The sequence below is a fragment of the Pleurodeles waltl genome, chromosome 3_1 (assembly GCF_031143425.1).
Source record: "Pleurodeles waltl isolate 20211129_DDA chromosome 3_1, aPleWal1.hap1.20221129, whole genome shotgun sequence".
NCBI lineage: Eukaryota > Metazoa > Chordata > Amphibia > Caudata > Salamandridae > Pleurodeles > Pleurodeles waltl.
In genome coordinates this window covers 578,579,790-578,606,029 of record NC_090440.1, presented here as the reverse complement: position 1 = coordinate 578,606,029, position 26,240 = coordinate 578,579,790, and the positions used below count along the sequence as shown (strand labels likewise).

The 26,240-nt window shown below is 43.1% G+C and overlaps 1 protein-coding gene across 1 annotated transcript in view; it reads left to right on the top strand.

The window, feature by feature from the left end:
• The window catches only part of KCNQ1 (potassium voltage-gated channel subfamily Q member 1), a 743,603-nt gene that overhangs the window by 277,522 nt on the left and 439,841 nt on the right, over nt 1–26,240 (top strand). The window contains exon 2 of the mRNA XM_069223021.1: nt 20,383–20,473. Within this exon, the coding sequence (XP_069079122.1) occupies nt 20,383–20,473 (91 nt within the window). The remainder of the gene's footprint in view (nt 1–20,382; nt 20,474–26,240) is intronic.

The following is a 26,240-nucleotide window of genomic DNA, read 5'->3' as shown; positions in this document are numbered from 1 at the left end:
CTGCACCCGCTGCATCAGTGGTAGCTACACCTCTGTCTCAACCCACATTTCTCACAAGTCCTGGTGAAAATATAATGCCATGGGAGGATTTACAAGAAGCATTTTAAACCTACTTAGAGGTGATAGGTGGGGGTATTTTCATTTTAAAAAGAAAATTGCCCATGATAAAACATAGCAACACAAAAGGATGATGCTGACATTTTTCACACACTCACCCCTAGTCACAGATCTGGGTTTAATCCATCATTCTTATGGTCATCATGCCAACTCTGTTTGGAGCCAGCCATATGCAAATCAATCTTGTCCCTGTTCTCCATGGGAAAAGTGCAGCCCGAACTTCCAGGCCAGGTCCTCCCTGGACCGGAAACAAGCATCCTGTGACTGGTTTCCAGGTATCACGCCTCATCAATCAGGCTAGCTTGAATCCAGTGGCACAGTGAGCGAGGGGCCCACATCTGAGCTTAACCTGGCCACTTCGAGTGACTAGTAACACAAAAGGATGCTGGATGGAATGCTGAAACTTTTGAAACACTCACCCCCAGTCACAGATCTGGGTTTAATCCATTATTTGTTTGCTCATCATGACACCCCAGTTGGGACCGAGCCATATGCAAATCAGTTTTTACCCTGTTCCCCATGGTAACAGTCCAGCCTGAACTGGAAGGCCAAGCCCTCCCCGGGGGTGAGTGTTTGTCCAGTATCTGTGAATTATAGGACACAACCACACAATATGGTAGAAATCTGCCGGGGCATCAAAACAGCGGGGGCAATTGGGGTCAAGGAAGAAGCCTGCTTGTTACAGTCTGGCCGGGGTGTGATCGGTGCAGTATAAGTAGTAGGTCTGGATCAGGTGCAACCGGAAGGAGATGGTTATGACTTGAGGGGCCATCATAGCATCACACCAATCATCATCCTCCAGGGGACCCAGCTAGCCCTCCCAGAGCATCCTGAGTTGGTCTAGCATATCGCGAGCATTAATGAGGAATGTGTGGTAAATCTGTGATGTTCCTCCTCTGCCCAGTGTGCCTATAAAGAGTCCATTGACAGGAAGTGTGTGTCTCAATTGAAGGTATTTGTAGAATTGTGAAGAAGTGAGTGTATAGATATCTTGAAGCTCATGAAAGGAGTGTATGCGACTCCCGCGTATTTGTGTTATAACAATGAGGTCCCATCTTCCAAAGACCTCTAGCGTGGCCACCTTTTGTAGCCATGTGCCGTGCCACAAGGGGGTCTGGAGTGTGAGTTTAGTGTCCCAATGGGTATGTCAGAGGGCATCCCTCCAGGCAAGAAAAAACACCTGGGTCACCACTGAAATGGTGGTTGGGATCCAGGACCCCTACAGCATCACCATGACCCAAGAAAACTCTAATGATTCTAGCTCCAGTTGGTAGGCATGATCTGATCAACCTCCAGCAGACCAGTTATTAATCACAGGAGGATGAGAGGTAATGGAGAAAAAGGCTAGTCATCCCCAGTCCTCCTTCATAGGGAGCGGGTTGGCAGTAGGTAAAAGCTTGGCAGTCTAGAGTTATACCGAAGTAACATCAAGGCCAGTATATCTAGTACAAGGAACCAGTGATGTAGCAAAAAGAGTGGAAGATTCTGAAAGACATAAAGGAAACTTAGTAGTATCACCTTTTTATAAAGGATAATTCTGCTCATTATATTCAGTTAGAGGGGCTGCCATCTAATTAAGTCATCTCTGGCTTTCCACGTCAAGGATCCAAGATTGAGATGCCAGGTGAGTTTGGTATAGTGCGCTACCCATATACTGAGATAGCGAAAGCGGAGATGGTACACAGGGATGCCCTTCTGCCACACCACACAGCCCGAGGTGAGACCAGAGGCACCAAGACCGATCTGGCCAGTTTGACGTGCAGGCCCAAAGCCTCACTTAAGAGCCAGAGGATCTGGAGACATCGGGGGCCAGTCTTTGTGGGGTCTGCTAAGAAAAGCAGAACGTCATCTGCATAGAGAGAAATTTGTACCTTGTGTTTTCCATCCCATTGCCATCCTCGTAACTGAGCATCACCGCAGAGGAGATGAGCCAGTGGCTCAATAACCAAGACAAAGAGGAGCGGAGATAAAGGGACAGACCTGCAGAGTCCCCCGTCTACTGGGGAAGGTATCAGAGAGGACTCCATCGATCCAGCCTCGGCTAGTGGGGTTAGTGTAGAGCATGTGGATGAGCCTTCGGAATCGAGGTCCAAAACCTGCTCTCGACACTACACTCTCAAAGTACATGCAGTCCACTGTGTCAAAGGTCTTTTCAAAAGTTACAAAAAGTAAGACAAGGTGAAGGAGTTGACGGTGAGCTAGGGCGACATGAACATGTTGGAGGCAATGCTTTGTGCTTCTGTTTGTCATAAAGCCACCTTGGTTAGAATGTATGAGGCTGTGGAGCACCTGCTTGAATCAGGTGGCTAGTTTCATGGCATAGATTTTGACCTTGCTGTTAATGAGAGAAATCAGACAGTAATCTGAACAGGAGGTCGACGGGGGTAACATTTTTGGGATGACAACAATTGGCCATATCAATCTCGGATGGGAAAGCGCCAGTCTTTGCTACCTCTTCATAGAGAACATGAAGCCGAGGCGTCAAGGTGTCTCTGAATGTGGAGTAATATTCTGTTGGAAACCCGTGAGGACCAGGAGTTTTCCCAGACCCCGCAGCCAATATGGCTGCCCCCCACCTCCTTAACTGATAGTGGTTGGTCCAACAGTTGGGTTTTGGATTGGGACATTCTTGGAAGGGGCACTTCCTGTAAGATGTTAGGGCCTGGCTCACCTTTCTCAATCGGAGTCGGCGCAAATAGATGGCAGTAACAATCAGCAAAGGTATATGTAATACTTTGGAGAGTATAGTGACTGCGTCCCTGGGCATCTAAAATCTCTGGTACTCTGTTTGCTGTACTGGCTGGCCTTCCGCCCTCTGGCAATTTGCTGTTCTTGCCTCCTCATCCATAAATTCTGGCCATCCACATTTGTCACCACAATTGTTTCGCAGCTTCAAGCAAAGAAAGACGGAACTCTTCACATAAAAGCCTGAGTTGCTGGGAGATATTACTTTGGTGGTCTAGGGCTAATTGCATTTCTAGTTAAAGGTCATGTGCCTCCAGTCGAGAGAGGTGTTGTGATTGGGCTCATTACTTCTCTCCTAGATATCCCTTGGCATACCCTCTAATGGTCGCTTTGCTAGTTGCCCATAACGTGCCGGTCGAAAAGACCGTGCCCTCATTGGTTTGGAAATAGCCTTTCAGAGTTGTCCGTCCAATGCCTGTGTGTAAGACTTGTATTGGAGGTACCAGGCATTGAGCCCCCACATAGGGTGAGGATCACTCGTAGAGGAACCAAGATGAAGGAGAAAAGAAGCATGATCAGATATACCATGTGGGAGGATCTAGATTTGAGACACCACTCGACAGTCTGGGGCGGGCATGAATATTAGGTCTATGTGAGAATGGGTGTGATGCGCTGTGGGGGTGTGGGTATATTGACGCCGTCGAGGGCTCCATGTCCTCCACATGTCAGAGAGACCGAGAGTGGAGGTCTTATCCGAGAGGCAGTGAGCGCCAGTCCAACAGGAAGTGGATGGAACCCCTGTAGCATCCAGGTCCAAAGCCTGGACTGCATTGAAATCGCCTCCGATCAACACCTCAGGAAGGGCCAATAGCATTTTAGCGAGGTCTCTGATGAGGATGTCCAAGGCGACAGGAGGTAGATAAGTAGAGACCAGACTAACAGTGCGTCCTCCTATCGTCCCATTAAGGACGAGTAAGCAGCCTTGAGGGTCTCTTGTTTCCTGAGTTACAGTTAGAGGGAAGGAGCAGCGAAGCAGGATTGCCACTCCATAGGATCCTCGTGCAAACCTGGACTGTAAAACTCTGTTGTGTCCTTGAAACGGCTAGTGGTGTTCCACAAGAAATGCATCTCCTGCAACAGCAAGGTGGCAGAGAGAAATCAGTATGTGTATTTCAGGACCAATGTGCACTTAACCTGGGTCTGCAGCCTGTTCACATTCCAGGAGAACACCCGCATGGGCTCTAAGTGAGGGAGTGTGGAGGTCATACTGCCAAGTGGAACAAGGAGTAGCCGAGCCTATGTGTGATGTTTGCTAGGGATGGGAGGAGCTCACGGAGTTCCAATCCATGGAATTCCACGGAGTTGATTTAAAAGTCTGTGGAATTCTGTAGACTTCGGTGAGTGGCGGAATGCCTCCTGCCCTAGTGGCACCCTGTCTTGAATGTCGGCAATCTCAGAAGCGCTAAGAAGTGCTTCTGAGTTCTGGCACATTCAAGACAGGGTCATAGACAGCGAAAGCTTCCATTTCAGGCCTCTTGTGCAGTGGCCTGTCCTGTGTGCATTACACATGGGACAGGCCGGTGCACAAGAGGCCTAGGTAGACCGATGCACAAGAGGCCTGAAACAGCAGCTTTCACTGCCTACAGCCCTGCCCCGCCATATGCACACAGAAGAGAAAGAGAAACAAGGGTCTTACCTGGGTCCAGGTTGACTCCAGGGTCCCCGTTGCCACTTGCCAGCGGCCTGGCTCTCTGCCTTCCTCTGCCCCCTGCTCCCGGGATGTTGGTGAGGCCAGAGGATGCCTGAATGGCTGGATCCGCAGATGGCCCCGGCAGCTCCGTGCCTCTGATGTCGGTCCGAGTGCGCACTGCAGCCCAGTTATGGCCCACACAGTGCAAGGGCAGACTGTCTGCGCTTGTGCTGTTTGGCCCATAACTGGGCTGCAGTGTGCACACAGTGAGCTCCGCTGGCTGGGCTAGCTGAGTTTTTGGTCGAACTCCATGCTCCAAGCTTGTGCACTGGCCTGCCCATGCCTCTTGTGAACCCGCTTGCCTGTTGTGCAGTGCACACATAGTGGCCCGTGGAAAAGAGGCCTGAAACAGCAGCTTTGAATGCCAAAGCAGCCATTTTAGGCCTTTTGTGTATCAGCCTGCTCCATGTGCACTGCACACTGGGCAGGCTGGTGGACAAGAGGTCTGAAAACAGCAGCTTTCGCTTAGAGCTTCCGAGATAGGGCATATTCAGGCCAGGGCAGGCGGGACTCTGCTGCTCGCGGAACTTCACAGATTTCCAAGGAGTGGTAAATCAACTCCGCAGAATTACGTGTAGTAGAACTCTGTGAGCTCCACCCATCCCTACTAATCATGTACTTAATAAATGTTTACTCTTTGTTTGAACTCATTTTGCATATCAAATCATAAACATCGGCTGATATAAGGAAATGTTTCATAAGCTTGTTCAGACCACACTCGATTCAGAAATCCAAAAATTATTTCTTTAACAGTGCATAAGACATATACAATGTACCAGTCCATAATCTTAAACATAATGATTTCTCTATTGTATCCCAATTGTCATAACTCCAAGGATCAAGCATATACAGGGGTTGTACCAACTAATTAATTGTACCAAGACAAGGCACTTTCTGAAAGTGGAATTTCTGAGACCTACAATTTAAAATCCGACTTCACCATAAGTTGTGATTTTAAATTGTGAGTTCAGAGACACAAAGCTCAAAATTTCTATCTTGTCCCAATTGCAGATTACACTTAAAGGCTTTCACAAGGTATTTCCAATGTTAACCTATGGGAGACAGAGGCCTTCCAGTTGTGAAAAACAAATGTAATAGTTTTTCACTACTAGGACATATTTAACTTAAAAGTACATGTCCAACATTTTAAATACACTTCACCCTGCCCTTAGGGCTAGCTAGGGCCTACCTTAGGGGTGATTTACATGTAATAAACAAGCATTTGCAATGCAATGGGTCTTGCATTTGCTCGAGTTAGAGCTATTAGTGTTGTAAACTCCTAACCGGACATTTCTTGCCACATGAAAATGAAAAGTAAAACAGTTTCACATAAGCGAGCCGATTCACAGCGCCATGGCCGCCATAAGCATCAGTGTGAGGAGACACACAAAAGGAAAAAGAAGTTCTCTTGTAGTCAAACTTATTGGCAAACGTGCAATTAGCCATGTAAAGGGGTGAGGGCCAAGGCAGTAACAAAACCTCCCCGAAGAGGGACAAACGTAAACCATTTACCAATGCCATCAAACCATTTTTGAAGGGCAAGCCCACGAACGAGTGGTAGTGATGGGCATGAGGTGGGCGTTGTTAAAAGCCCAGATACATACCAACACGTCAGAAAAGAACACTTTTGCACTGCTATGCTCATCCTAAAAAGGAAGGATTGGACTTGGCGAGTGCGGGCACTTACCAGGTCAAAATGGCAGATTGAAAATACACACACAGGCTTGACAGTGGCAGGCCTGGGATAAGTTTAAAGGGCTTTTGTAGCGGGTGGCACAATCAGTGCTACAGGCCCACCAGAAGCATTTCATTTACAGGCCCTGGGAATATATAGTGTACTTCACTAGGGACTTACAAGTAAATTAAAAATGCCAATTGTGGATAAGACAATTTCTTATTATTAACAGTACAGAGCACCTGCATGTTAGCACTGGTTAGAAGTGGCAAAGTGCACTGAATACTAAAGCCATAAAAAATGAAGGTAGAAAAGAAGTCAAAAGACAAAAAGTCAGGGGAAACCATGCCAAGGATGCCAAGTTTAACAAATGGAAACAGTTATTGGCAAGTGTTGCAGAAAATAGAGTTGTGGCCAAAGGCACTGGACGTCAGACTTTGACAAAATTACAGATATCCCATTTTAAATCAGTGTGGCCATAGATATCATACTTAATGTCATTCTGAGGAGAGGCGACAGGTTGTTGGTACAAATGGAACTATGGAGAATGTTGTTTACTGCGTTACATGAGGGTTAAGATGGAATGTAATTCATGAAAAGGAAGGTGCAAGTAGAATTTTAGTGGTCTGGGATGGATTGTGATATAGAAAGATTTGTGAAGGGGCTTGCATGTGCAGTGACAAATCTCATATGGTGAAGGAAACCCCAGTTGTGCCCATAGATTTTCGTGAACGGGCATGGGAAAAGGTGGGAATGGATGTTTATGTGCCATTTAAGTTGACAAGGTCAAATAAAAATATGCCATGGTGCTTGTGGATTACTATTCAAAGTGGCCCTGGGTAAGCCAAGTCATTGAAGAGAAGACTAGAGTGGTGATGGAGTTCTGCAATTGCATTTTCAGAAGGGAAGGATGTTCTGGGATGATTACTGATACCAGTCCAAAGTTTGCGTTGAGGGAGTACGAGAAGTTTTTAGAGCAAAGTGGTGTGTATCATTAAACAGTGATGTATCATCCTCGTGAAAATAGTATACTGGAAATACTCAAAAGATTATTGGGGGAAAATGTGAAATTGTCGGTGCAAAATAGACTTAATTGGAAGGAAGAAATCAAGAAAATAATATGGAGCTATTGAACAACTCCTCACTCTACAGCGGAGGAGTCACTTTTGTGTTACGAAGGCTGTTCCAGCATGAATGAGTTAGAGAAAAATGTTAAGGGTGGACAAAGCAAGGTTACAAAAAAGTACGCGTGAGAAGTAGAAGTGGAATTATGGGGGGGAACTTGAATAGTATACAGTCAAGCTCTAAAGACCTGAAGGTGGGTGATTTTGTGTAAGTCACATTGTCAGATTGTGAGCTAGAGTGAAAAGGGGTACATGAGAGTGGCATGCACCAAGGCCTGTGCAGCGAAATACAGAATTTTGTTAGAACATGGAAAGAAATAGAAGGTGAGAATTGTTACAAAATGTGGGGAGACAGGATTGAGGAGGGGTCCTACAATTGTTTTAGAGAAGTTCCCTGTGCATAGGAGCAGCCCACGTATGACGCCTCTATAAAGACTGAGGGGACTATGCATTAAAATAGGAATGTTGGTGTTAACTTTCTTTGTTTTTGAGTTTATCCGGAGTTGCACTTTTTAGTATATGTCTGAATACACTTATCTCTTATTGTTTGTAAGTTTTTTTTTTAAATTATCTAGTTAAGTATTATTGAAACAATGCTGTGTGGAGGAGTAGGTGTTCTATTCTGTAACCTATCGAAGTATTTTTGCGATGCCGTGAATATATAACGTATAATGTGGGAGAAAGGATTGTAGAGTATTTCACCTGAGACCGGTCCTGGTGGGGATTACATGAATTAGCCATGTACTTAAAACCTAAATAAATCTACAATTCAACTTGAGGCACGCTGCCTTATTTTTGGAGCATTAATGTTCTACTTCTCATGTTCTCAAATGGTAGACATGTTGGAGTGTCCAGCTTGGAGGAGCTGCACCTGCCCTTGTTCCTGCACCAGTGCCCGAGTACAGTATTGTCTGAGAAGTTGACTGAGGAGATACAAAGGGGGCAGCTGCAGGGCACACAGCTGCAACCCTTGAGTGCTGTGCCCATGGAGGCCTCCATACTGACCAGTGATGTCAGTACAGCCCAAATGGTGTTTAACACAGGAGTGTACCTCAAATGGCGCTCGCATCATGAGCACAAGGAAAATATGTTCTCACGTAAATATATAAATAACTGCCCCTGGTACTGGGTAAGGCAACGACAAGAGGTGGGAGCTGAGTGGCCAGACACTGTGAATGGTATAAAGGCTAATTGTACATTTTCCGTTGGTGACATTGTAAAGACTACATTCAGTGGTAGTCACTAATGAAAAATGTTGCATGAAAAATATGAAGATCCATGAAATGCCTTTGGCTGATCCGCAATAAAATGAAGGGTCCATCGAGCCATTGTCTGAAGGGGGTTCACACCAATAAGTCAATGGCTGAAGAGAGCGGACCAAAGATCCTGTCTGTATGCTGTGTTTCGCATGTGTTGTATGTTTTGTGCTGACATCAGGCCAAGCCAGACAGCTATAGCTCTCTATAGCAAGGCCTAAAACAAGAATAGGGAAGTTAATGTAAAGATTTTAAAGCAAACTTCCAAAAGAAGAGCAGTGCCTTGTAAGTGTTTCAGGATGAACGCTGAAAAGTAATCAAACATTGAACAGTTAGAGTAACTGGCCAATCTAAACGTCTGCTTTTCATTGAGTTGTTAACTACTTAATAATATAATATTTGTATCAATATTATCAATGACAGCCCTTACAATGTTGCTTAACACACCATAAGTGTTTTTATCTACTTTATCACTTAGTAAAGGGCAGCAATTAGATCACGCCTGATGCATTGAGGAACACTTGCATCAAGATAACCATTGAAAGTGCCAAAATAACTGTATTACCAGAAAAGCAATATCTGAATTTGTAAAAATCACCATCTCGTTAGTGTTAGATACAAACCAAGCAGGGTGTCCTGATAGTGAATGTATTCCTCTTGCAAGAAGGGGCAGAGGCTACGTCACACTGTATGTGGTCACTGTAACCCAAGACAGGATAAGAGCACCACTCTGGTTGCTCATGCATGACACCAAAACGCCTTTCAAATAGACATCACTACAATACAATACCGTCTCATGCAGGGGCCGAAAAACTGTGCTCACTTCACCCCCTTCCTGATGGAACTCCAGTGGCGCGCGCTCTCTCTCTCTCTCTCTCTCTCTCTCTCTCTCTCTCTCTCTCTCTCTCTCTCTCTCTCTATCTCTCTCACACACACTCACACACACACACACACACACACACTCTCTCTCTCTCTCTCTCTCTCTCTCTCTCTCTCTCTCTCTCTCTCTATCTCTCTCTCACACACTCACACACACACACACACACACACACACACACTCTCTCTCTCTCTCTCTCTCTCTCTCTCTCTCTCGATACTGTGGACTAAGAAGTGAAAAAAAGAAAAAAACAGCCTTTTCCATCTATGCATCCATGGTCTGGGACAACATTCGTGTATCGATCAGGACTGCCTCAAAACTTTTGTAAAGAACACTTCATCACTATGTATTAACCATCCACAACTCAGCTTCCTCTCCTACAACTTGTTGACTTTATGCTTGTTTTTGACCCTCCACAACGTTCCACCGCCTTTTGGTTAGGTTCAAGCTATACTTACATACATTCAAAGAGTACTTCTAAATTAGAAGGAATAAACTGCCTCTAACTCTTCAGATTTATTCAATAAACACAAACAGATCAAGGGCAAATATGCAGGTTAACTACAGTATTCCACAGGGTCATAGGGTTCCTAAAGTATGAGGAATTTTCTTAGATATGAATCTGTTTAATCTAACATGCAGTGGATCATATATTTTCCATACTCAAGAAGTAATTTGTATTTTAGTATAATTGCTTTTAGTGTGGCACATGCATTAGTTGATATATTTATTTATTAAGGACTTTTATAGAGTACTGCCTGTTGCGTTTTTAGTATCCTTAGATTACTGGAAATATTCTCTTTGTTGTAAGAAATGTGATGATGGCGTATGCATTGTCACTCTTCTTTGCTGCTGGCTAACTGGCTTGCTCATGCCAAGCATCATTCTTTTCCTTTCTATGGCGCAGGAACCAAGCACAGATAGATTCAACTTAATTAGTGCCCTTTTGCAGCTCACGCTGTGACTGAGGTACTATTTTTTCATTAAGTTAAAGGTACAAGCTAAGATAATATACATTTATTTTCTAACAAGTTTTAGTAAGTGAACTAAATAAAGGCTCGGTTTTTTCTTTTTTCTCTCACTTCATTTCTATTGTTCTTTTCTTCCACAGTGTTGAAAATAAATCCCACATCGTTCCACCGGCATATGAAATTGGATTTACACATACTAAGCTGTGGCTGTGTTCAAGCTCTGCCCACAGTGTGAAATTATCCCAATAAATGACCACAGGGGATGGGGCATTTGTGCCCTCCTAGCTGGGGGAAGGCAGAATGGTGTTAAACATTCCATACATATTCAGACTTTACTTTGAACACAAGGTTCTCTTTTTTTGGACGAGGACGTGTTTTTTCCTAGGTATGCAATCTCTGTTAGTGTCTTGGATACTTTCTTAAAAATATCAGACGAGATGAACACCCTCTGAATTTATTTTCATGTTTCAGGAGTCTTGGGTTATCTATGCACGAAACACCGGCCAACCATTTAAATAAGTCCAGCACTAGCATAGCATTTTATTTGTGTGTGTTTTTATTTTATTTTTTTTAATCCTGTATAGCGCCAAAGCGCCGTCTTTCATCCACTTTGGGCTGCAACTGCATTTACCCACCATGACTCAACCTGTTTGTGACGTGTCATCCATCACGTTACTCAGATGTTTTGTCTCTGCCAACAAAATACCCCTCGTTCCATTTCATCAAAGAATTTGCCTTCAATTGGGTCATTTTCACGTTTTTAATTCATTCTGTGCACATTCTTCTGTATGAAGCCGCAGTTATCATGGTTCCCTATCAGAGACAAAGTCAGAGATCGTCTGCCATTTAAATTTTTGTATAAATACGGGTACAATAAAAAGAAACCTTACTTCTTCCTGCCAAGGGCTTTTTTTTCCCTTTTTTGTGTTTTGGTGGTGAAACACCATTGTTTTGCTCTGTTTATGAGGCTAGGTTTTACACTCCCCAAGTGCACACTTGTACACTCTCCAAGTGCACACAGTAACAATAACCTTCACACTTTTACTCTGACGTGAGCCCTAACAAGCACTGGCAAAGCCCGCTTTTTTGTTTACACTTTCTGCCATGTTGTGTAAGCAGCTGCTGTGCAAAATGGCAGAAAGTTTTAAAAAACATTAACAAAAAAGAAAATTCAAATAAAACGCTGAAACACGGTGCATAGCTACATCATATAGCACTTTAAAAAAAAGACATGTTACACAGTAGCCATGCTGTACAACATGGCTAAAAACAAATTAAGAATGCCAATAACTCTCCTATGTGAATGGCACCTGACAAAATTTCTTCAACAATGGTGGTTGCGGGAGGTTGCAACCATCTGCGGTCAGAAAGCTACCGCTTGAGTAGAAAATCTACTAGAGCGGCAGCAAAATCAACGTAAGCATCTAGGCACTCTGGCACGCCGTGTGGTGCCATTTGTGCTTATTTTTCGGAGCAGAATGAGCTCTGTCATTAAATCATAGCACGAACAGCGTAACATGCTTATTTCCACCAGTTAACTGACTTCTGTGGAGTTTTATTGTAACTCTGTAGAATTCTGCAAAATTAAACTCCCTGAGTTCTGCCGAGGCCTTATAAAAGTGGCAGAGTAATTTACGGCAATAGGGCAGCAGTATGTCATCACTCGGTGTGTGTATACATATATCAATAGAAGGCAAAAGGTACAAAGATGTATGAACGGGGAATTAATTTTACTGCTGTTTTTTTTAAATTTATTTGTTAACAAAAATGAAAGCAGACATGGATATTCTCCAGAACCTTTTTTTTTTTTTTACAAAAAGAAGCAGTTGGAACACTTTAGCCAACTTCCATTATTAAAATTAAATTTTGCTAGCACATGGCATGTTTACAATGCAGATGGAAGCAAAATAATACACAACGTTTGATGCTTAAAATATATGAAATCTAGTCTTACTTTTAAAAACTCAAGTTAAATATATTAATATTACGCTGCTTAGAAAATGGTATTGCAGGCTGAGTGTATCCATGCTGTTAATAATTTGGGACCCCACTAAGGTAGAATACAAACAATTCTCGGTTTTTAACTACCTTAAATTTCATCAGCTGTAATAAATGTATGCTCGCATTAGCCGGATACAAAAATAGAGAAATGTAACAAATATAAGAATATGAAGCCTGTTAGAAGTATTAGTGAATCAAAATTACAACCGCATTTCTGTTCATTCCTACCTACACACTGTTTACAACTCAAAATGGTAATTTAACACCCGAAGCAGTACAGTATTCGGCCTGCTGGCACTATAAATACACCAACAAAATCAATATAGCATGCCTTTTACAGTAAAGCGGTACCACCACTAAGTGGTGCCATAAAGCTGCAGCTTCACGAGTTCCCCATGAATGTGTGTGTCCATCAGTTCAACCATTAGTTAATTTACATTAAATTCTAAGAAAGTAGACTTGCATATTATACCTTTTGTTGGGGGTGCTTTGTTTTGCCATTAACGACTTTGGACCAAAATGCCTGAATGATCTTGGCATTTAAATGATGACCATCTGCTACTTTTCCCAGTAAGAGAGTGAAAGAGCTGCCAACTCTGTAGAAAAAAGTTCATGTTTTTCATTCCTTGTTGAACTTTTGAATATATTAGGAGGCAAAGTTAAGGCCAGTTCTCAAAAACACTTCCTCTTATTTTTACAGGCGTGAGTTCACAATTAGATAAATATTACAATTATTAAACATTAAGTGATATTCAAAGTAGGGAAAAACAAATTATGGATACAATACTTTTTAAGGATTCTAAATTGCTTTCCTGATATAAATGTCATGTTAATATACATCATATGCATTTCTGATTTCTTACCTAAAGTTCAAATTGTTCCCACTTGTTTTTGAAATCTACGTGTAGTACCTCTTCGAAGATGAAACATTTTCTTTACTTTGGAGAGCCATTGTTCATTAGTAATTGGATAAGCTCTCCTCCACGTATGCCTTATGATGATCCTAGCTAGAAGGAATAAAAAATAAATCACGATTTTATTAAATAGATTGTTTCTGCAGGCTGTGCACCACATTACCAAGGCCACGCATAAATCAAAGTTTATGAATGTTTGAAATACCTGTTCCAATAAAGTGTGTACCCGAGCCTAGAAGGGATGGACCTATGCAAAGTACCATATCCTGTTTCTAAGAACCTATAGCTTGAATACATGTAGAACATACATTACTTATGTTTACACTTTTATTACGTGGTATCTTTTGAGTATAATGTAGTCTATTTGGACAGAAATATGTAATTAAGCTGAGACTTGAACTAATATGTAAATGATGCATCATGTATTTAAATCGGCCCATTGCTCTGGAGTGAGCGTCTTCCCTTTATTTCTCCCATGCGTTTGTGTTACCAATGGGTCTGCTGGCTATTAGTTTTAAATAAATTTCCAATATTGCCCCAGCCGGATGGACCCCTGAATACTGCATCAAACAATTCGGAGTTATCTTTATCACAACTATGAAAACCACTTCTGATCTGCAGAAATTAAAAAAGTTCCCTCAAAATTCTAGCCTAAATGTTTCCTTAATCTCAGTAAAGACAACAGACCCATTTTGATTTAATGATTGGTCACGTTCCCACAATCCTTCATTATACCCTTCAGAACATCATGTGGAAAGACTTTGATTTTCCCACAAGAATGCAGAATTTCTTTTTGTTCATTTTTTCAAATTCTTAGCCTAAAACTGTTAAATTTTACACCTTTTTTTTAAGCTCTAAAATCGTATATTCTTAAACGTGTTTAACTGAATAAAATCCTGAGAGCTTGACTTAGGGCCTCATTAAGAGCTTGGCGGATGGAAAACTCTGTCCGCCTAACTCCAGGCAAGGTGGCCATCGCCCACGCTGTGACCTCCCCACTGGAGTCATGAAGACTTTCCCGTTAGGTCAGCTGGTGGAAACCTAGCAAGATACAGGCTACAGCATTGACTCCAGCTCATAATCAGACAGTGAACATTGGGACGGTGCTGGACAGGGGGGCCCCTGCACTGCCCATGCCAAGTGCTTTGGCAGTGCAGGGGCCCCCTGTGGCCCCCTGCACCTGTTCTCTGCCAGCCTTTTCATGGTGGTGTTACCACCATGAAAAGGCTGGCAGAGAATGAGGTCGTAATCTGTAGGGCAGTGCTGCTTGTAGTGCTGCCCTGGCAGATTAGTATCTCTGCCACCGCCAGACCACTGGGATTCAAGATCCTGGCGGAGCTGGTGGTCGGACTGCCAGGGTTGTTATGTTATGTCGGACCGCCACTACGAGTGTGGCAGTCGTAAGACAGCCACACTGGTAATGAGGGCCTAAAACCTCTGGGTATTTTGAAACAAGATATTTGAAAGCAATGTCAGTGGTACAAAAACTAGTAACAGGTATACACAATTCTGTGGATAGCACTTTGAACCAGTACAAAGAGATACATGGGGCATGTGGTTTTTAACTTCTTTAAGGAAAGTGGGGTTTATAATGACAGTTGCAAATTATTAAGGTCACATAACATATGACCCTTTCCATTGGAAGAGTTATTTATGGAGCTGAGAAATGTCCATCTCGTATGGATATAGGTGGAGATTTAAATATTACACTAAATGAAATAGATGGAAAAACATCAGGTAAGAAAAGGGCTTTAGGGACAAATTCACATATGCACTTGGCCTTGGATTTTTAATACACAACTCTAAGTTCGAAGATAGAATGAAAAATATGCATCTGAGAATCACCTGGTATACTTATTTTAGTAAAATGATACGAATCAAGTGAGAATTGACTCATTTTTGTTTTTGGAAATGTGCTGAAATCATATATAATTTCACTGTATTTTTCTACCATGCTTTGGAGCCTGTTGAAAACATAGTTTGATTACACAATCAAACATTTTTTGAAAGGCAGATATGTCCTGGTTTGCAAATCTAGAGCAATAGGAACATTCTAGAACTACTATAGGTTTTTTAAAAATCTGTATGTGCTCTATGAATGACATGTGTCCCGGAAACCTTTAAAGTGTACCTAAGAGGTATTACCAAGTCAGACTCTGCCTTTAGGAGGAAATTAACTAGAACTGAATAACAGCAGAAGGAATATTTCAATTGCCCATAGTTTATAATCATGTATTTGCCGTTCCTACTCCTATACATAAAAGAGTGCTAGAACTAGCGTGCCTTTCTGTTCCTAATATTTTAAATGCAAAAAAACATTGTGAACTATCAGGCCATGTATCAAAATACCTTCAAAGAATATAACAACATCAGAAGATTTCTGGCCTGGAAGACTAAAGTACCAACAAATTTCTAACCAAATAAATGATCTATGGTCTAGACAAATGGTAATTAGAACAAGAGCCTTATGGAATTGCTCAAATATTCCTGAAACTTCATCAAATTTATAGCATGAAAAACTACATTAATCTGTATCCAAAAAATAGACTTTTGTTTAGAATAAGATGATTTTAGTATCTTAACTAAAGAACATCACCATAGTCTTGTCTCACCCATAAGCAGTGAGGAAGTTAGAAAAGTTGTATGCATTCTTCCCTCAGCCAAAGAATCAGGGGGAGGTTCATCAGTTTACTGAATTTTTCAAAATCAGTAGATATTTTAATCCCTTCATTTGACTTTAGTCTACAATAATATCGTCCAAGGACATGCTCCACCAAGCGTTTTTGAGAGAGGTAAACTAATAATTACTCCACAGCCTGGAAACAATGCTAAGGATAGTGATTCATATAACAAGAGCAATTGATGGATGGAATGCTGAACGATATCAAACATTCACCCCCAGTACAGAGATCTGAGCCTATATCCATTGTTTTTTTGCTACCCATGCCATTCCAGTTTGGGCCCAGCCATAGGCAAATCAGTCTTGACCCTGCTCCCCCTGGGAACAGTCCAGCCCGAACTGCTAGGCCAGGTCCTCCTTGGACCAGAAACAAGCATACTGTGACTAGTTTCAGGATATCACCCCTCATCAGCCAGGCTAGCTTGATTCCTGTGGCATGGGGAGCAAGGGATCAATGTCGGGGCATGACTAACCCACTTAGGGCGACATGCAAAAAGAACAATTGATGAACAGAATGCTGAACAACCTCAAACATTCAACCACAGTAAAAAGATTTGGGCCTAAATCCATCGTTTTTTGCTACCCATGCCACTCCAGTTTGAACCCAGCCATATGCAAATCAGTCTTGACCCTGCTTCCCATGTGAACAGTCCAGGGATCGAATGATGTTGGTGAAAGGTGCCATGTAGGCTTTGAATAGCATGGGCTGAAAGATTATCCTGGAGTACTCCCTAGATGATGATGGCAGTGTCCTAGGTGTAGGGGATAGGGTAACTTGACTGGGTGGATCCTGGTGTACCGGCTTCATGACGGCATTGAAAGAGAATGAGGCAGGAGGCGGTGTCAAAGGAAGCTGGTAAGTTGAGTAGGATGAGAACTGGGAAATCTCCTCTGTCCATTACCAATCGGATGTCGTCAGTGGCTGCAGTGAGGGTGAGCTTAGTGCTGTGGTTGGGCCTCAATCCAGATTGGGTGGGTTTGAGGCAGTGGTTGTTGTTCAGGTGGTTGGCTGTCATTTGCTCAGGATGTTCTCCAAAACATTGGCAGGGTAGGACAGCACAGAGCTCAGTCTGTATTTATTCAGCATCTTTAGGTCTGCTGAGGGTTTCATCAGAAGGGACAGTATGGTGGCATGTTTCCATGCATTTGGGAAGTTGGCTGTGCTTATAGAGTTATCGAGTATCTGGGTCAAAGCTGTGGTGAACATGAAGTATGGGCTGGAATGAAACAGAGCTCCGGAGTGAATGGATTCCATAGTCGCTATGGTTACTGCCGTGGTGATGTGCCAGGAGGTCATACCAGTGTCTGGAGATTTGTCCGGAGGACTGAGATGGTGGATAGGTCTGGCTGAAAGTCACAATTGTTGTAGATGTTGCTGATTATGTGACTGAAATAGTGGGAGAGCTGGGTACAGAGGTCTTAAGATGGGGTGGCGGTTGTGGAGCAGTAGCAGATGAGATGAAATCATTTCTGATGGTGATGATTTCTTCAGCATTTTTTGTGTTATTTTCTATGTGTTCACTTGATGTTGATTGCTTTGTGGATCTGATTTGCAGCTGGTAGAACCTGAGGACTGACTTGTAGGTGCCTTTGTCAGTTTTGTCAAGGGTCTGTCTCCATCTATTTTGGATTTGCTTGAAGTGGCATTTGGTGACTCTAAGTTCTTCCATGTGCCATATCTCTTGTGGTATGTTCTTGGTGGCAGTGGTGGTATTGAGTGGGACTAGGGAGTTGGTGCAAGTGGTGACCCAGGTGTTGAAGTTGCTGATCATTGTGGTGTCATGGTTGGCATGCTTGAAACTCTGTGGTCCATGTTTCTTCTGGGATCCTGTTTCAGTTTGCTTGTGTGGTGTTTAGGGTGTGCCTTTTCCACCATGTTCTCACTGAATTTGTTGAAGATGGGGTCAAAGAGAAGTTCTGATATGTGAGTGGGGTCCTTTACTCGCTGGGTGAGTCCAAGTGTGGTCAGATCATCCAGGATATTATTGATGTTAGGGTAGGTCCTCCAGGTGGTACTGGAGGTTACTGAGTAAAATGAATGAGCTGGAGTCAAGCACTGGGGGACAATGAAGTCCAGTATGGAGTTACTGAAGTTGGATCATGGGATAGAAGGTTGGTAGATTAGGGTGCTCTGAAGGTAGAGTAGTTGGAGATGCACAATTTAAAGGTTAGGTGTTCTAGACAGTCGCTGGTGTCTGCAGATGTAACAGCGCAATGGAGGTTTTCTTTGAAGGTGATGGCTAGTCCTCCAGGTTGGCAGGTTCTGGTCCCTCTTACAAGCTTGTATCTGTGGGGGGATTTTGGGTGGCAGTGTTGGGGACTGATGTTCTCGTTGAGTTAGGTTTTAGTCAGAAAGAGTGGGTCTGGTGAGAGGTAATGCAGGAGGACCCAGACTTTAATAGTGTGTCTGGAGAGCAGATGTGGGAGGAGGAGCCAGGCCTGGGTGGACTGAGAGGTGTGTGAGTGAGTGATGTGGGGTGTGTCAGGAGCTGAGTGGGAGGTGAGGGCTAGAGGAAGATGTGGGCCAGTGAAGACGTAGAATAATAGACGTTCAGTGTTGTCAGGGGAGGCCAGTCTGCAGCACAGAGAGGAATGCTGGGCTGCTATTACTGCAGCAGAGTAGTGTCTGAGGGTGCTGTGGGTAGGTAGTGGGCCTGGCTCTGAGGGAGGAGCAGATTGGTGCAGATCAGTTTGTCTTTGGCACATCTTAGGCATGCCAGTGGTGCTCCTGCTACAGATCTGCACAGCAGTCGCCATTAAGTAGGAGTGGAGATGAGGCGTTCAGGTGACACTGGGGAGGGGGGAATTTAAAGGGTGATGGCCAGGGCTGGAGTGAGCAAGGTGAAAGGAGTAGTGATGTGGAATGTTTCATTCCACCTAAAAAATTGGAGGAATTTGGTGACTCTCCAAATTCCATGATTCGCTGTGTGGTGGAATTGTTTTTCCAGCAAGGCTCCAGAAATGTGAGCTGGGAAGCAAGATTTGGCATCCCCTAGTGTGATTTTCTAATGTGAGTGGTCATGGTCAGGGGGCTGCTTCCCCAGGAGATTTGCTGCCGCTCAAGCTGATTTTATTCTTGAGCAGCAGCAAAATCAACTTGAATGACAGCGCAGTCTTGTGTATTGCATGGCGCCGTTTGCACTGATTTTCTGAGCTGCTCATACTACCGGCACTAAATTGCAGTGCACGTGCATATTTTCTGTCCATTGGCAGAACTCCGTGGAATCTCGCAGAGTTTTTATGTACCTTCGTGGAATTCAAATAAGTGAAAATTCACGAGTTCCACCCACCCCTGAAAGCAGGTGAGAACATGACATGAAGAAAAAGGTGTAAAGGCCCCAGAGGGGATAAAGAGCACACAAAAGGGTAAAAAAGCTGAGAATGAAGCAAAAAGAGGCAAAAGTGAAGGGCAAAAAGCAGAGAGAAAAGAGACAGAACAGCTCAGAAAGTGTGCAGGGGTGATTGGAAAAACAGGCAAAGTGGAAAAAAAGCAAAAGAGCTGAGCAAGAGTAAGAGAAAAAACAAAAGTGCTGCATAAGAATGCAGAGAGTGAGTTGAAGATGATCAAAGAGGCCAAAAGCTGAGCAAGAGTGATAGTGCAAAAATAAGAAGAAAAGCAAGCAGAGAGACTTAAGAAGAAAAGGCAGAAGGAGCTGAAAAGGAGGAGTACCAGGCAGAGGAGAGAAGCAGGAGCGCGAGAGTGGAAGACTTGGAGCAGTGTCCAAGCTGGAGACCACAGCCTCCGTGGCTGGACTCAGTAACCCCTGCTTGCCCGCTGGGGTCTGAAAGGGCTTCTGACACCTTTCAGCAGCTGTCGCAGCTCCTGTTGACAACGAAGACTGAAGAGTAGTAGTGAAGTAATATCACAAATAAAAATCTTGATTGAAGACAATAGCAGATGCAACTGCTTCGATGCTGGTTCTCCTCAGAGAAGGTAGTGTTTTTAATCTGGATGACCTGAAAAGGGCTGCGAATGATGGCAGCAAACTGGGTCTCTCAGCATCTTCCACCACGGTTAAGAACCAGCCCCTCTCAGCCCTTCTCTGTAATTTCGATACCCGCGTCCGGACTCCTGCGTGTCTTACATTGTTTTTTTGCAGTCGTTGCTTCTCTGTTGCTGTTCCTCCATTCCTTTACAAAGCGGCATCCCTGCCCTTGGGGTTTCGTTCTCTTCTCTTCCCAATATGAATGTTTCCCCCCTTTCCTGGCTTGTAATTTAACATAACCCATCTGTGACTGTATTGCTAAATAATGCTAGTAAAACATGTTTATGTAAAATATTGTTCTTATTCTAGTAGTACTAAGTAATATTTTCTTTACATTTTTTTACAGTTTCTTAATTGTGCTGATATGCCTCATATTCAGTGTTCTGTCAACAATAGACCAATATTCAACTTTGGCCACAGGGACGTTATTCTGGATGGTATGTACTCACTATTTGTTAAACACATATACATATTTTCACTATACACTATAGATGTAATCTTTCATGTTGTCTCTTTATTTTCTGGTATACAAAAGCATGCACAACGGTTTGTCTATTGAAATGGAGGTTTAGGGGTGACAGAATTGTCCAGAATCTGTTAGGGAAGTTGCTGGAATGTTCCTGGGACCGAGTTTGATTCGCTGAATTGTTTTTTACAATCCTGATGAAAACCCACTGATTTTTTTAATTGAAGCTTGAAACATTGATTTGTTTGCATTGAACCATGATCTGTTTGTTAATCGTCCATTGATGAGTCAAAACAGTTGTCTTCACAGGTGTGGTAATATTCTTGTTTACTCCTTACACGAGGAAATGGAACACTGTGCCACTATTCACCCTTTACACAGACGATTTGTTCTCCTGTTTGTCAAGAATATATTTATAGTTATGAAACTCTGTCTCTTCTGTTTTTCTGTATGAAGCGTTTCGAGAGCACTGGTTCTGTTTGAAATGCCGGATCACTGAATGGCAAAAGTTGTTTCACTCTTCTGATTATAATTATATAGATCTCTGAGCTGTATTTAAGAGAAACCATGTTCACGACCTGAAAGATCAACTACTGTTGTTTATTACAGTGTATATCCATTTTTATAATCACATTTACACCACCCCTATCCGGTCCGTAAGAGGGAATGAGAATTAAGCACAGTAAGTTAACTGTTACATTATTTCAATTTGTTGAAGACAAAGGACACCACAAAAACCAGGCACACAAACATTAGGATGGGCAAGACAAAAACCTTAATTTATTGTTCTATATTGTTTAACTTGTCTTGCAAGAAAGCATGACCCATAACTAGGGTGGGTCTCCAGTGCAACATAATTCTATTGGCCATGAGTGCAGAAAAAGAATCAGGGGTATTGCTTACAAGTGAATGATATATCTGTAATATCCCATGCCTGCCCATCAGCAGTTTAACCTCAAGTGCACTGCGTTTGGGAATTGTCAATCGATTTTGCAAATGGGAAGGGAGTGTGGCAAAGCTGTAAGTATTTATAGAACTGTTGCTTGTGGAGTCTGAACCCTGATTGTACAGTGGTAAATGAGTGGACTGTATTTTGCACCACAAGATAGGTGTTGCATCGACAGGTCATAAACCACGTCGTGCAACTCTTCCATACATGGAAGGTTACCCACCGCATAGAGGATTTAGGAATAAAGATCTGGGGGAGCCTCTGATGATGAGTGATGGGGCTTGGACAGGCACTTAGGGCCTGATTATGACTTTGGCGGATGGGGTACTCCATCACAAACGTGGCAGATATCCCATCCGCTGTATTACAAGTTCCACTATATCCTATTGAACTTGTAAAATGGTGTCCGGGATATCCGTCACGTTTGTGATAGAGTATCCCATCCGCCAAGGTTGTAATCAGGCCCGTGGTGTCTGTCCAGTGATGCAATTAGAGTTGTTCTGGCTAGTGAGCCAATATATAAATACTAGTTTAATTTCTGCAGTGGTGAATGTGAGTCTGGGTCATCAGCCAGGACTCCTCTGTTTCATTTAGAAGGGTCCGCCACAGGAGTTTTTGGTGATCTACCTAAGCAGTTATGCTGTGTGTAGTGTATGATATTGCCTTTGAACAATGAGATGCAGCACCTCCAGCTGTGTCACCATTTCTTGACCCTCAAAGCTGATAATTCGGTCACCACAGATGGTTGTCTTAAAAGTGTTCCAGAGTGACTGCAGGCAGGAAGCCATTCATATGTTAATTGAACATAGTTACTTACCGCTCTCATTAGCGTGCTAATTGTTTCAGTATCTGTCAGCCATTATGCACTAAGTCTCCCTACCGTCTGTGCTCTGTGTCCTTCAAAGTCAACACATTGGGATTAGTCACATAGGCCTTCAGGTAGAATGTGCATGTTCATGACACTCTTAAGGTTACTGAGTTGTAAGAACTCCAGAAAGAATAGTCTAGGAAACAATATGAATAAATAAATACAGGAAGGTTGGGATTGTATGAACCCAGCCTACTCAGATGAAATGTTTATCTGTACAGAATGTCAATTCACATTTATATATTCTCTTCTGATGATGATCCATTCAGTTGAGTAGGTTGGATTCACACAGTACCAACCATCCAATATTTCTAGATATTGTTTCCAAACCTGTTCCTTCAGCACTTAGTTTCATACCCAGTCTCCTGGGGGACTATGTTAAAACAAAGGTCAGGAAGTGGCATCAGAATGAAGTCTATCCTAGAAAAGGGTTTGTTTATGTAAATAGTTAATGGATATGAATGATGCGAAGGGTTGCCCAGGCATAGGAATCTTGTAAAGTAAGCAAAACGTAGGTCCATTAGGAGTGCATGCAAATGTGAACTATCAAGTGATTGGTCTATGACACAGTTGAAATCTTTGCCTGCAACCATGGCCAGGACAGTCCCAAATTTTCCCGTAAAGGCCAGTGGCAAAGGCTGGGGTAGGGGGTCATCTATGTTCAATATACTTAGCAGTGTCCCATAATGGTGGTCAGAGATTGGAACAAATCACATTGTGTGTGTGTTTGATTTGGAAAGCGGGATGGTGTTTGAACACTAGAGAGAGCCTCTCCTGAATCCAGTGTGCATTAATAAATCAATCAATCAGTAGATTTGTAGAGCACTTCTTGTCACCTGTTAAGGTATCCAGGCACTGGTAGGGTCTAGTTAAGCAGCCAAATACCCAGGTGTTCAGGGACTTTCATAACTCTGGAAGAGATAGGGAGGTCTGGAGACATATGTGTGTCTAACTGTCAAGTAGTTATGTATGCAAAGAATCCACAGTTAATGCTCATTATGTACATCTCCTGCAGGATGAGAATGCCCAGGGAGTGTTTTTGGCTGTTATCTATACTGCTCTCCACATAATTTTGTCTAGAAGATCATTTTCATTCCAAGTGAGAAGTCAAAGATTGTGTGATCAGTGTTTGGGTGATCTGTTCATCATCTGAAATGTGCTCAATGGGTGTTGTGATCATGCATATGCCAGGACAAGAAGAGAACTAACTAATGAACTAGCCCAAACATTCTCCATGCCCATTACTTGTAAAAATGTCTCTGTCAGGACTGGATACTCTATATGCGGCAGCAACAACAATGTCAGTACTCTGAACAGTACAATCCCACACTCACAGCCTGTCATAAATTGTTAGAGGTTGAAATCATAAGGTAGGTGGCTCAGCAATTCTAGGCCTGCAAAACAGTATCAGGCTACTACTTAATAACGCTACCCTTCACTAAGATCCCTTACTAACCTCTACCACTACCATCCCTAAAACCCCTTGATATCCCTTAGCACTAAAATGCCTGAAACCTTTAAAACTCCTTATCACACTTATAATATCTCACAGCCCTTCAAACTCCTCACTACCCCTAAACACTACCCATCCTGTGCCCTAAAACCTCTTCTCTACCCTTTAGCACTATCCTTCCCTGAGCCCTAAAACCCCTTACTGCCCCTTAACACTACCAACCCTAATCCTTAAAAGCATTGTACCCATTCACAGTGCAATATAAATGTAACATGTAACTTACCGTGTTGTAGCTTAGCATGCAAATGTAGATGTGTTGTAGGAGTGGAAGATAAATTCAGCTCCCCCAGCTGAGTTAGCAGAATTTTGGCCAGTCTGTGTTACACTTGTTATGCAGAGTTCTGGCCAAATTCTGTAAGTTGGTGAGCAAGAACTGGTGTCCCCCAGCCTGAATTTCAGGTGCTAAGAGGGCACCAAATAAGATTTTGTCACAGCAAACTACCACAGCTGTTCACGGTTAGAAAGCTGGCGCTTAAGTAGAAAATCTACTCGAGCAGCAGTGCCCTCTGGCACGCCGCTTGTGGCTGTTCGTACTGACTTTTCTGAGTGATACAAGCTTGCTGTAGTAAAAATCAGCACGTTATGCTAATTTCTGCCTGTTTGCAGAACTCCATGGAATCTCGCTGAGTTTTCATGTAACTCCAGGGAATTCTGTGGAGTGAAATTCGACAAGTTCTGCCTACCCCTAATGCATTAAAAAAAAAATGCAGTGTCATGTGTGGTGTTGCATGAAATCTAAAGTGAATTACCATAATACAGGTGTCCCCGAAATTCTAGACTTCATATTATCTACCTGCAAATAAGTATCAAGGCATCAGTAGACTAGGGCCAACTGCCCCCCAAAGCCTCTGTGGATCTGAGCATGTGTGTCTCCAGCATGTAAGCAGATGGCTTCCTTGAGTACTGCATTTTTGTTCTCATCCTCTCCAGTCTTTTAGATTTGGGAACAGCAAGAGGTGGTGTCTGTATGGCTTTTTGTCAAGTGGCGGTCATCACGCCACTCCCTAACTACTGTGGATCTCAACTGGGGGGAGGACACTAGGAGTGGCTGATTTTGAGGCTCTCCTTAACCAGTTGACTCCTCAGCAGAGCCATAAGACCTTGAGGAGATGCTTTGCTGTTGGGCCAGGGGCTTCTTCCCTGCTTTGGAAGACTTGAACGTTGACACTGGCAGCTCTTCTTTTTCAGATGATTATTGGGCTTAAGCCCATCAGGTCTGTGGTCTCCCTGTAGTCTTTGGCCATAGTTTAGATAATTTTGCTCTGCCATCCAATGTCAGGCAACTTGCTAGATTTATAGAAGGATCTTTACCCTACCACAACTTTAAGTTTTGCAGGATTGAAAACCATGTAGTCAAGCTTCATGGCTGGCACATTTGCTTTACAACACATAAGATCTTTCTTAATTGTACGTTTGGTGTTATCCAAGAAGATGAGGATGCAAATGGATTCATGCATGATTGAACCTTTGACCTGAGCCATTTTTAGCATAGCATCTCTATCTATAAAATTCAGAGAATTTACTAATGGGGCAAAGGTGGAGTTTCTGTGTCAAGTTGTCCTGTGCTCTCAACAACAAAGCATGGAGACGTGTCCATTGTGGAAACAAAGGACTGGGGCCACTCCTACAGGAAACGGTAGGACATGTGCCTTCTATTCCTTCAGGGAATCCTATGAGGTGGATTTTGTTCTCACATCTTCAGCCAGTTAAGATAGGACTTTGTACGTGCTTGCGATTCGGCCAACTTTCATCTGGTTCAGTTTGACTGAGACTTCCTTTACTGATATCCTTTTGGCATTTGTGACCCTATTCATTACATTCAACAACTTCTGGTGCAACTTGACAATGATTCAAGACTGAGCCTGCAGAATCACCGTCTTGTCAGAGGCCTGGGAAGGTATTCCACTGTCATCAAGAATGACCTCAGGCCCCAGGGCTCAATGTATTTTTCTATTTTGGCTGATGTGGTGCTGGGGCGGGTTTTTTCGCCGTATTTAGCGGAACCAGTGAGATAATTGGTCTGGAGTAGCTTATAATAGGCTGCCTTTTCAAACAAATCATGTAGTGCCTGGCCAAGTAACAGAGTCATGGGCACCGCCTGCCTTTACATGTGGAATGTTGGGTGTAGGGTGATGCCAAAGCCTCATCACTGTCCTCCCCTCAAAGAATATTCACAGTATGCAGGCCAAAGGCCATGAAGAGTTTATTTGGGGCCAGGGGTAGAGCTACCTGACTGCAGTGAGATGGAGGACTAAGATAGGTATGTCCTTCAAATGCAAAAAAACCCTGAAAAATACTGTTTTAAATAAAAGATATGGTTACTTTTGCTAATATCAAATTAATGTTTCTAATAAAACGAATTTCCCTAGCCATAGCATACTGTGCAATCCACAACTCAGCCCCCACTG